General features: G+C 44.1%; 1 protein-coding gene across 1 annotated transcript in view; it reads right to left on the bottom strand.

Moving 5' to 3' along the window:
- Positions 1–13,032, bottom strand: part of LOC144605203 (tyrosine-protein phosphatase non-receptor type 22-like) — a 98,335-nt gene that overhangs the window by 41,068 nt on the left and 44,235 nt on the right. Inside the window, exons 11-12 of the mRNA XM_078420298.1 lie at positions 11,478–11,570; positions 4,513–4,592 (exon numbers count right to left, since the gene is read on the bottom strand). Of these exons, the coding sequence (XP_078276424.1) occupies positions 4,513–4,592; positions 11,478–11,570 (173 nt within the window). The remainder of the gene's footprint in view (positions 1–4,512; positions 4,593–11,477; positions 11,571–13,032) is intronic.

Genomic DNA, 13,032 nt, shown 5'->3' with positions numbered 1-13,032 from the left:
TGTGTGTGTGTGTGTAACGTGATATACTAATTCAGTCTGAACAAGGGTCTCGACCCAAAACGTCACCTATTCCTTTTCTCCAAAGATGTTGCCTGACCCAATGAGTCACTCCAGCCTTTTGTGTCTGTTGTCGGTTTAAAACAGTTCCCGACACACACACACACACACACACACATATATATATACACACATCGATCAGCCAAAACATTATGACCACTGATAGGCAAAGTGAATAACATTGATTATCTTGTTACAATGGCACCTGTCAAGGGGTGGGATATATTAGGCAGCAAGTGAACAGTCAGTTCTTGAAGCTGATGTGTTGGATGCAGCAGAAATGGGCAGGAGTGAAGACCTGAGCATCTTTGACAAGGGCCAAATTGTTATGGCCAGACGACTGGGTCAGAGCATCTCTGAAATGGCAAGGCTTGTGGGGTGCTCCCGGTCAGCAGTGGTGAGTACCGACCGACAGTGGACTGAGGAGGGACAAACCACAAACCGGCGACAGGGTGTTGGGCGCCCAAGGCTCATCGATGCGCGAGGGCAACGAAGGCTATCCCGTCTGGTCCGAACCGACAGATGGTACAAGTCACAGAAAACTTCAATGGTGGTCACGGGAGGAATGTGTCACAATACACAGTGCATCACACCCTGCTGCGTATGGGGCTGCACACGGAGGACCAACAGCATATTAGGCAGGTGGCCATAATGTTTTGGCTCATCAGGTTATAATGTTTTGGCTGATTAGTGTATATATATATATATATATACATATATATATATATATATATATAAATATAAAGAGTGTGTGTGTGAATGAATTTATATATAACACAGTTCCTCACTGAAAAATTACATAGCAGAGCACTCATTTTGGGGCTCATTTGCAAGTGTACATTGATTGAGAGAGAATTCTCTCAGTTCTGCTGCTGATAAAGCTGCTGCCTCACAGCGGTTTGATTTTGACCTCAGTTTCTGTCTGTGTGGAGTTTGCAGGTGCTCCCGTGAGTTTCCCCCAGGAGCTCCAATTTCATCCTCCATCCCAAAGACTTGTTGGTTTGTGGATCTGTAAAATTGGCACTAATGTGTAGGGAATAGATGAGGAAGTGGGATAAAAAGAACTAGAGTGAAAAAGTGATTGAAGGTTGGCGTGGACTAGGTGGGCCGAAGGGCCTGTTTCCACGCTGTATCTCTAAACTAAACTAAATAATCCAATGGGCATCAATGGTCATGCACAGTCATTCTGTAGGATAACAAATGGTTTCCAGCAGTGTTCATCATGGCTTAAATCTGCAGCATCTTGCAGTGTTATTTGCCCCTGAGACACACAAGAACCCAACAGTGGCCAAAGGCTGACAAAAGCAGTTCCTTGATGACATGATGTTTGATCACGTTACGCAAACCCACAGACGTACATACAGCAGTAATGGCCCTGGGGCCAAATGAAATGAGTTGAAAACCATAGTTCCACTGCTTGCACCACTCGGAAGAGCCCTGACCTACTCAACAGAGCAAGTCCCAAGATCGCCAGTGACTGTCTAAATGCTACACAAGCTCAGCATCCTGATGGGTCAGTCCTCTCCAGCGGTTAGACAACAATCACAAAGCAAACATCTGCAGACATTAAGATATTTGTGCTGCACAGCAGCGAGCTGAGCTTACACTGCAGCAGCTGGACATTGTTAGGTTTCAACTTGGGCTATTGTAAAAACTGAGCCATCGGCCATTCAATATAACATTGGATCCGAGTGGAATTGTCCGTCTTTATCGACGTTGACGTAGGTAAGTGCTTCACAAAGCCCTGTGCAGAAGGTTCGTGTGAAACCTGTTTGGAGCATTAAGGAGGTGTAGGAAAAAAAGAACTGCAGATGCTGGTTTAAATCGAAGGTGGACATGAAATGCTGGAGTAACTCAGCGGGTCAGGCAGCATCTTGGGAGAGAAGGAATGGGTGACACTTCAGGTCGAGACCCTTCTTCAGACTGATGTCAGGGGAGGGGGCGTCCCGCCCCCACCCCTGACATCAGTCTGAAGAAGGGTCTCGACCCGAAATGTCACCCCCCCCCTCCCCTGACATCAGTCTGAAGAAGGGTCTCGACCTGAAACGTCACCCATTCCTTCTCTCCTGAGATGCTGCCTGACCAGCTGAGTGACTCCAGCATTTTGTGTCTGCCTTGGAGGATTAAGGAGTTCGGACATGCTAATTCTGCACACTCAACCACATCGAGTGTTTGCGTGTGGGCTGCAAGCATCTCTGCTTCCTGTTTCTCCTTTGAAATCTTAGGTCATGTGGCCGGTGGAGTTGTGCAACAATCATTGAAAGTTTACATTCATATGTTTAAAGCAGATAATGGAGTTGGGCGTAGCAGAGTGCATCACCATGACTCCTCTGTCATAGCTGTGGTTTGGGCAACGTCAAATATCTGTGTTCCACGTAAACTCTTGATGACTACAGTGAAGCTTTTATTTTCCATATTTGCATCAAATACTTACATCTGCGTGTGTGAGTGGATGTCATCAGGGCATAATCGATAGGATTGCTAGGCCATTCGGCCCATCAAGTCTACTCCGCCATTCACTCATGGCTGATCTATCTCTCCCTCCCAATCCCATTCTCCTGCCTTCTTCCCAAAACCCCTGACCCCCATACTGATCAAGAATTCATCTATCTCTGCCTTAGAAATATCCATTGACTTGACCTCCACAACCTTCTGTGGCAAAAAAAATCCACAGGTTCACCGTCCTCTGACTAAAGAAATTCCTCCTCATCTACTTCCTAAAGGAACGTCCTTTAATTCTGAGGCTGTGACCTCTGGTCCTAGACCCTCCCACTAGTGGATGTGATTCAGACATGGAGCTTCTGAGTGAATATTTCATTAGATGTTTGATTGTGGCTGTTTGTGAGTCATGTGGGGTTGATAGTGCCTTGCTAGAGCACATGGAGTAGAAAGTAATAAAGATTTTCTTTCATGCAGTCCATGATAAATGGGAAATCATGACAAATGATATCAGGTTGGTGACTGAAAGTCTCCTGATGCTGAAAGCATTAATACAAACCACCAGGCAACACAACTTTGCAATGACTGCAAGACACTTGTGACCAAAGATACTAGAGGAGCAAGATGAACCACTCTGTCGAAATCGCCTATACTGAAGTGTATAGGTGCACAAAGGAGCATAACGTCCGCCATTTTAGTAAGCAAAACCCGCCGTTCGCTTTGCCTCTCGCAGTGTAATCAGTGTTTTGGGGGAACAGTATGTGTGATGATACCATAAAAATGCAGAATATAGTGATACAGCGCGGAAACAGGCCCTTCGGCCCACCGAGTCCGCGCCGCCCAGTGATCCCCGCACATTAACACTATCCTACACACACTAGGGACAATTTTTACATTTACCCAGTCAATTAACCTACATACCTGTACGTCTTTGGAGTGTGGGAGGAAACCGAAGATCTCGGAGAAAACCCACGCAGGTCACGGGGAGAACGTACAAACTCCGTACAGACGGCGCCCGTAGTCAGGATCGAACTTGAGTCTCCGGAGCTGCATTCGCTGTAAAGCAGCAACTCTACCGCTGCGCATTGGCTGGAAGGCAGCAACTCTACCGCTGCGCCACAAAGCAGCCAAAAGTTGCTAATATTTTGCAAATTCATTCATTACATGAAAAACACGCGAAGCCACTTTATTATCTGACATTGATTCCCTTGAAATATTGGAGCAGGTGAACGTGAAGCTTGGCCAAAGAGATAAATGAAGAATAATTTACCTTTGACAGCTCTCATGAGAACTGGATTTCAAGTTGCTTCTTAATGGAGAAGAAAAAGAGGGAGAATTATCAGGAAGGGATTTCAGATCTCAGAGTCTTGACAATTGAAGGCATAGGTGATACTGACAGAGCAAAAGAAGTAGGGATGTATCAATGAAATAAAGGAAATTGAAAACAATGTGCTGGAGTAACATTGATTAGGCCTAGACAGGACAAAATGTGTAGGAAAGAACTGCAGATGCTGGTTTAATACTGGCACAGATAGAATGGATGTGGAAAGGATGTTTCCACTGGCAGGAGAGTTTAGGACTAGAGGTCACAGCCTCAGAATTAAAGAGCACTCTTTTAGAAAGGAGGTGAGGAGGAACTTCTTTAGTCTCAGGGTAGTTAATCTGTGGAACTCATTGCCACAGAGGGCTGTGGAGGCCAAGTCAGTGGATGTTTTTAAGGCAGAGACAGACAAATTCAAGGGTGGCCTCTACATAAAGGGGAACGGGGTGGAGAGTCCGAAGAAGCCTCCCACTCGAAAAGCTGCCTCTTCTTGTCCTCTAGAGATGCTGCCTGAATCACTGAGTAATGCAATACTTTGAGTTCTTTGAAAGATTCCAGCGTTTGCAGTTCCTTATATATCAAAATAAAGGAACTTGTTCAGTCAGAAGGCCATAGGACTCTGTGTAGATGTTATCTTATATACATAAGTAGCTACTATCTTAAGAATCTAAATTGTTCTGGTCCACACATAGTACCTGTAACAAGGTGAGTTTGTTGATGGTTGGGTGGTTTCTGGCTCGGGACTCTCTGACGTCACAGGCAGTTCTTCAATCTGCTGGGGACCAAAAGAATACTGTGAGTTAATATGACCCTCAAGACATTGAGCATTGAACAGGAGGATGGATCTATTGCAAACCAAGTTTCTGAAGGCATCTGCAAGTGGAAACATGAAGAAGGAAGATTAAACTTTAATTGGGAAAAATGGGGTTATTTAAAACTTAACAATGAAAACCCCCTAAAGACGGAAACAAAACCCAGTCAACTCCATCGCCAAGAGGGGATTCACCACAAGGGGCTGTTGCCATAGCAATCCAGATAATGCATTGCATTGCAAAGATAAGTGAAACTTTATTGGATTATTCCAGAAGTGGCTTTTGCAGAAGATAGGAAGGAGGATGTACTGCTGAAGCTGCAAGCAGGGACATGTCCAGAGAAACCAAGTGAAATAATAACCAGCCACAGTGTTCGACTGGCAAGGGAAATAAATGTAATAACAATGCAATGGATTTAAATATATTCACATCACAGAGCCTGGGCCTGGATTTCAATGACACCATTAATTTGACTTTTATTTTAGAGATACAGCGGGGAAACAGGCCTTCGGCCCATCGAGTCCGCACCGACCAGCAGTCCCTGCACACTAACACTATCCTACACACTAGGGACAATTTACACTTATACCAAGCCAATCAACCTACAAACCTGTGGGTCTTGGGAATGTGGGAGGAATCTGAAGACCTCAGAGAAGGCCCATGCGGTCACGGGGATAATGTGCAAACTCCGTACAGACAGCACCCGTAGTCGGGATCGAACCCGGGTCTCCGATGCTGTCAGGCAGCAACTCTACCGCTGCGCCACCGTGCCGCTATAACGGATGTCACAAATTATGTGGCGTTCCATAATGAAAGATAAACTTAATTACAGATGCAGAGCAGAATTTATAACATGTTGTCGAGGCACAAGGGACTTTAGTTACATGGAGTGAATGGAGGTGCTAGGGGTTGCTTTCATTAGAGCAGAGAAGGTTAGGGTAAAATTAAGAGGAAGCTGTTCTAAACCACAAGAGTTTTTCAAGCGAAATTATTTCCACTGGTTAATATTTAAGGACATGAATTTACGAAAATTGGCAAACCTCTGGTGGAGCCATTGAGATGATTTTGTTTTTCAGCAATGGGTTATTACATCAGACAGAGGGGAAGAAGTGGATTCAATGGTGACATATAAAGTGGAATAGGATAGATGTTTGACAAGGAAATGTGATGAGATTATGGGGAAAGATCATATTTGTCTCACAATCTGGATATTTCTTTTCCAAAGCCAACACATGCACTGTTGAATAAAAGGCAGCACTCTGTACTTAGGATTCTATGAAAGGGATTCCTCGACAAAGATGCAGCCAGTGCTCGATTGTAATCAGGTATTGCCTTTCTGCTGACAGGTTAGCAAGTAACAAAAGCTTTTCACTGTTTACTTGACAGCTTGACACCTTGTAAAATTGTATAAAGCTCTCTGATCAGATCAGGGCTTTCAGCACAATTGTGGCTGATATTATGAAGAGACATACAACATGGAGATTGGGCCTTTGGCCCACTGAGCACACACTGATCATGAAGTATCCATGTACACAGAGCCTACAGAAATCCCATTACACCGAGGAGCCAAAACATTATGACCACTGACAGGCGAAGCAAATAACATTGATTATCTTGTTACAATGGCACCTGTCAAGGGGTGGGATATATTAGGCAGCAAGTGAACAGTCAGTTCTTAAAGTTGATGTGATGGATGCAGGAGAAATGGATAGGAGTAAAGACCTGAGCGACTTTGACAAGGGCCAAATTGTTATGGCCAGACGACTGGGTCAGAGCATCTCTGAAACGGCAAGGCTTGTGGGGTGTTCCCGGTCAGCAGTGGTGAGTACCTACTGACAGTGGTCCGAGGAGGGACAAACCACAAACCGGCGACAGGGTGTTGGGCGCCCAAGGCTCATCGATGCGCGAGAGCAACGAAAGCTGTCCCGTCTGGTCCGAACCGACAGAAGGTCTACTGTGGCACAAGTCACAGAAAATGTTAATGGTGGTCACGGGAGGAATGTGTCACAATACACAGTGCATCGCACCCTGCTGCGTATGGGGCTGCACATGGAGGACCAACAGCATATTAGGCAGGTGGTCATAATGTTTTGGCTCATCAGGTCATAATGTTTTGGCTGCTCGGTGTATATTCTCCCACATTCCCATCAACATCTCCCCAGATCCTACTATTCACCTTAACATTACAGGCAATTTATAGTGGCCAATGTTATATATTACTCAAAATAATTTTACCACATAGAAGTAGGCCTACTACCAGTGTGTCCTTATGATATACTCATTAGAGCAGCCAATGTATAAAAAATAAAGGTTAAATAGTCAGAGCTGCACTGCCACCACTTTAGAGGAACATGTTTATATTCATATAAGGGATTGGAATGAAGAATTGTTCTAAACAAGTCAGAAAGCTGTGGCCTGATCTTACTGTAGCTGTTCTAGGCCCAAGCTGAGCCCAAACTGGTTGCAGTTTTATCCCTGTCCGATCCATATATAGTTTGGTCCTTATCGGGTGACATCAGGTGACCTGATGTCGAGAGGCTCTCAACCTCCACCTTACATGGGTGACAAGGCGGACTAATACCGTCAAGCTAACAAGCTGTCACGTGCAAATGTCACCCATTCCTTCTCTCCAGAAATGCTGCCTGTCCCACTCCAGCATTTTGTGTCTATCTTCTATGAAACATAAAGAACTGGGAGGCACATTTTTCAGAGTAAAGGGTTGGACATTACAGATCAGATGTGGAAGAATTCTTCCCTACAGAAGGCTGTGTTGGAATTCTTTGCCCCAGAGTGGTGTGAAGGCAGAGTCATTGGCTACAATAAAGGCAGGCATGACAGATTCTTTATCCACAGGGCAGTCAGAGGATATGGGGACAGAGTGGGAAAGTCGTGCTGCGGCCAAGATTGAATCTGCCACGATACTCCAAAGACATACGGTATCGTAGGATCCTGGTCAGTTTGGTAAGTGGGCAGAGGACTGGCAAATAAATTTTAATACAGATAAGTGTGAGGTGTTGCATTTTACTGCAACCAGTTACAGTAACCAATTCATTGTTCCAGTGAATGATAAGGGCTTGGGGAGTGTTATAGAACAGCAGGACATTGGAATACAGTGACCTAGTTCCTTGAAAGTGGGGTCAAAGGTGAACAGGGTTGTGAAGAGGCTTTTGGCAGGCTGACCTGTATTAGTAAGGGCACTGACTACAGACATTGGGACATGGTATTACAGTTGTGCGATTGGTGCCTTGAGGCCAGTTGTACAGTTACTAAACGTGTGGCTGCACTTGGGAGTATTGGTCACCCTGCGAAAGGAAAGATGTCATTAAGCTGGTATCACAAAATGCTGGAGTAACTCAGCAGGTCAGGCAGCATCTAGGAGAGAGGGAATGGGTGACGTTTCGGGTCGAGACCCTACTTCATTAAGCTGGAGTAAGTACAGAGAAGATTTACAAGAATGTTGTCAGGACTCCAGGAACTGGGTAATAAGGAGAAGTTGGGCAGACTCCGATTGCATTGTTTGCAGTGTAGAAGACTGATGATCTTATGGGGGTGTATATAATCATGAGGTGTACAGATAGGGTGAATTCACATAGTCTTTTTTCTCGGTGTTGGGGAGTCAGGAATTAGAGGGTTTATGTTTAAGGTGGGAAGGGAAAATGTAATAGGAATCCGAAGGTCAACTTTTTGATTACACAAAGTAGTGGGTATATGGGAACGAGCGACCAGAGGAAGTGGTTGAGGAAGCCACAACAGCAACAATTAAAAGACATTTGGACAAGTACATGGATAGGAAAGTTTGCGTCAAATGCAAACAAACTTGCGAAGTGACATGCGTCAAATGCAAGCACATGGGACTAGCATAGATGGGCATCTCGGTCAGCATGGACGAGTTAAGATGAAGGGCCTACTCCTATGCTGTATGCTTCTATGTCTTGGTGATTCTATGAGCATCACTACGTGTTGGGCTGGAGTAAATCTCAGCACGAGGGTTGCCAAATTTCTTAGAATGCTTTCCCAAAAGACCCACCACCAACTGTCATGCCTCCATCCTACCTACTGCCATTGGTAGTTCTACTCAATAACCAAAGTCTGTTGTCTCTTTTTTGCTCTGGTTTATTTTCACCCACATGTTTAGACCGTAATGTTGTATCCTTATTGTTCTGATGTGGTTATGCTTTATTCTTAATTGTTCACTGTATGTTTGTTTTGTCATTTGTGAGCGGAGCACCAAGGCACATTCCTTGTATATGTACATACTTGGCCAATAAACCTATTAATTCATTCATTTCATTGTACATCATCATTGAAGCAAACACACTCGTTCCCTGATTGGAGTTTTCTTCAATCAGTTACATCTCTTTTGTCCTCTTTTCCCCGAAAATGCTCAAAAAATGAAATTGGAAACCTGTTTCAATGTCTTTGTTTTTTTCCCGAGGTCCCACAGTTTATTCTTTAGCTTCTAGAGATTCCTGATAATGACATCCGTATCTGCAACCAATAAGTGTTCCTTCACTGGCAGGTAGACAAAAAAATGCTGGAGTAACTCAGTGGGCCAGGCAGCATCTCTGGAGAGAAGGAATGGGTGACGTTTCGGGTCGAGATGCTGCCCGACCCGCTGAGTTACTCCAGCATTCTTTGATTTATACCAGTATCTGCATTTTTTTTTCCATTCACTGCCAGAAGTCATCTCCTCCCCTCAACAGTCCAGTGTTCAAGCTTGAACCTTGACGAGCAGCAGGACAATATTGAATACAGTTTTTAATGAGAGAGTCACTTAATTTTTTTTTGGTTAAAACATAAGAGGCCCCACTTTGGGCTTGTGGCTGTTTCTCTAGCAGAGCTGGCTGTTTTCTCACCATCTGTTTGACCACATCCGGTTGTGTTCAGAGCTTCCAATCATCGCAGGCTCGTACAGTGCAGAAACCACAGGCCTTCTGTGCTGTTCCACAGTAGCTCCGAAGAGGAGGAAGTTGACAACTACAGAGCATTCCATAAATAACCAAACTAGCACATTGTTAGTGGTGCTCCTTCACACAGTTGCTGACTGGCCATTAATGGATGTAGCATTTCACTGCAAATCCTTTCTCCACCATCTAAACAGACAAGTCTAAGGCAGACACAAAATGCTGGAGTAACTCAGGCAGCATTTCTGGAGAGAAGGAATGTGTGACCCGAAACGTCACCCATTCCTTCTCTCCAGAGATGCTGCCTGACCCGCTGAGTTACTCCAGCATTTTGTGTCTACCTTCAATCTAAACCAGCATCTGCAGTTCTTTCCTGCTACAAGTCTACCCTGCTCCACATTTGCCTGTCCACCCTCCATCATGAGCCCCACAAATCTCTCCGATTAATTCGCACAACTTTTTTAACTGAGCAATTCTTTGCTTTGTAATTCACTTTGACAACTATTATCACATAAACTGCATTCTAACTCAATGGGATTAGTTTGCAGTGGAGTAGGAAAAGCTAAGGATACATTTTTACATTATTCAAGGCTATGAGAGTGCTTAGACTGAGTACTTAAGGAGAAACCAGTTCCGCTGCTAGTACGGTCAGTAGTTCGATGAAATAAATTTGATTTAGTCAGCAGAAAAAATGAAACGGAGAAATATCTTCATGTAGCATGTTGTTGAGATGTGAAACATTTTGCAGATGAAATAACATTTTTCAAAAGGGAGTTGGATGGGTGCTTGAAAGGGAAAATGTTATTGGAATAAAGTTGGACTGGCCTCTTTGATAATTCTTTCAAACTGCCTGCATCGGCAAACTCAGCTTTGAGTGTGCCGTTCTAAGAAGATAAATTAAGACTCAACTTTGAACTATGAACAGCATAAGAAAGGAGGCACGTACTATAGCAACATTTAAAAGACATTTGGACAGGTACACGGATCGGAAAAGTTTAGAGGGGTATGGGTGAAATAAAGGCATGTGGGACTTGTGTAGATGGGGCACCTTGGTGCACAATGGCAAGTTGGGCTGAAGGGCCTGTTTCCATGCTGTGTGAATATAGATGGGTTTGAAGGGCTTAATTGTACAATGGGACAGACAGTATTAAAGAGAGACTATTCTAAATGTTTTCTGGGAGTGCTCATCCATTTCACTCTCCATAAAATTGAAATCATCCATATCCTTGCTGGCTGCCCATCTTCTAGCTGATACCTGTTCCTGTTCACCCACTATCCCTCTGCTCTCTGACATTCTTTGTCTCTTGGTACAGTACCATTTAACTTGAAGATTTGCCTCGCTGTCCGTGGTCTGTAGATGGTTAATTTCTGGAGTTTAATACTATCTGCTTCAGACACGTTTGCACGACTCCACCTGTAGCCTTTCAGTCTTTCCTGTTTTTGGCCTCTTTTGGTGGCTGTGCCTATGGTGGCTGAAGCCCTGTCCAGAATTCCTTCCCCAAATCTCCCCACTTCTCCTGAAAACCCATCTATCCTTCCTCTTTTAATTTCCTCTTATGTGGCTCAAAGTCAAATTATGGCCCTATTACGTGACTCGAGACTTTACATTAAAAATGCTACATCCATACAAGTTAAGTTATTTCATTATGTTTGTTCAATCAATGGCCATTAACAAGGTAGAACAGGTGAGTGGCTAAGATGCTATGAATAACAACTTAGTAACTGATATTAATGCAGGATTTCTGAGCATTATAGACCACTATCAAATTTAAGTTCAGTGATACAGCGCTGATGAAGGGCTCAGAGACCTTGTCAAGAAATTTAATTGATGGTCGGACGTCAATTCAAAGTAATTCAATCCACCAAGAATTAGCCGACTTTATTTGGGGAAAAAGAACATGTCAAAAACATTTATCACCGAAACACAGAGTAAAGGAAGATCACCTCATCGATACTGAATCCTGGATTGGTGTTTATGACTTCTAACTGCTTCTCAAACAGAATGCTGACTGCTCTGTAGACCAACTCATACTGTTCCTGCAATGAAAAAGACAACAGACTTTCAGTAATTAGATGCGGACGCTCTTGGTCAAGTTACCATCTGTTCAGTAGACAGAACCTCGATTGCAGAACGAGCCAATTTCCCACTACCAACACTCTCCTCCGCCTAGCAGAGCTGGTCCTTATTCTTACGTCTGAAGAAAGGTCTTCAGAAACGTCACCCGTTCCTTCTCTCCAGAGATGCTGCCTGTCCCAGCTTTATGTGTCTATCTTTGCTGAATGAATTGCTTATTCCTATACATACCTCACTATATTCCTATGCATCTGGTTACACTACTGGGTTCAAGGCAGAGATTTTTTCTGCTTAAGGGAATCCAGGAAAACATCTAAGGTGAGTAAATGGAGCCTAGGTGCATATCAGTCATGATCTACCTGGAGTCCTTCCAGGAGTACTATGGCTTACTTGCTACAGCTGCACAGTGCTTTGATGCCACAACATCTGGAATACTGCATATAGTTAGTGTCTCTCTGGGGTGAATGGTGTTGTCTTATTGTGGTATGTTGTCTTATGAGAAAAGAATGGGTAGATTGGATCTTTCATCACTCGAAAAATTTGAAGTGATCTTATTGAAGTCCTTGGGGTTTGGCAAGGATGGGATAATGGGATAAGGGAAACAGACTCTGGAATGCCCATTTAACTCTAGTAGGATTTTTTTTCCCACCCAGAGAGTTGTTAATCTTGGGAACCCTATATGCAAAGTGTGTATGAAGGAACTGCAGATGCTGGTTTACGCCAAAGACAGACACAAAATGCTGGAGTAACTCAGCAGGTCAGGCAGCATCTCTGGAGAGAAGGAATGGGTGACGTTTCGTGTCGAGACCCTTCTTCAGACTGAGAATCAAGTGAGAGGGGAACACAGTGATATGGAAGGGTAAGGTGTGAAAACAAGAGACCAAAGGGGACGAAGATCCAGGGAAATAGAGAATAGATCATTGTTAGCAAGGGGAAGATGACAACGAAGCATACAAAGAGAAAATGCAATCAGGAGGACATTCAGATCAGAGTGTGGATGCTGACTCATCAGAAGTAGGATTGAGGAAGACACATTTTGGACTGTATGGGGTCAGGTGCAAGCATCAGATCAATCATTATATTCTTGTTTGGAAAGGCAGCTTAAGGACTCTTATAATCTCCTACTGCTCCTATTTCTTATGTTCCCCCCACAACCCCCCCCCCCCCACCCCACCCCTCACCACTTCCCATGTCCAAGATTGCTGTGGTTGAATCTAATTCAACTCAACAGATAGTAACCGTCAAAGTTCCTGAGTTTTCACAGAGGGGAAGGTCTGACCACTCTTGCAGGCCAAGCCAAGCCCTACTCGGCTGAAGTCTGCAGTGGTGGCACTGTTTAACCAGATCTCTTTGTAGATAAGGCCAGGAAGTGCACAAGTTAAACAGTTTCGCTCAAAACTCGAGAAACTGAAGTTTTGTTTCATG

The sequence above is a fragment of the Rhinoraja longicauda genome, chromosome 24, assembly GCF_053455715.1.
Source record: "Rhinoraja longicauda isolate Sanriku21f chromosome 24, sRhiLon1.1, whole genome shotgun sequence".
NCBI lineage: Eukaryota > Metazoa > Chordata > Chondrichthyes > Rajiformes > Arhynchobatidae > Rhinoraja > Rhinoraja longicauda.
The sequence above is the reverse complement of the archived record's forward strand: the minus strand, read 5'-3'. Positions and strand labels throughout refer to the sequence as shown.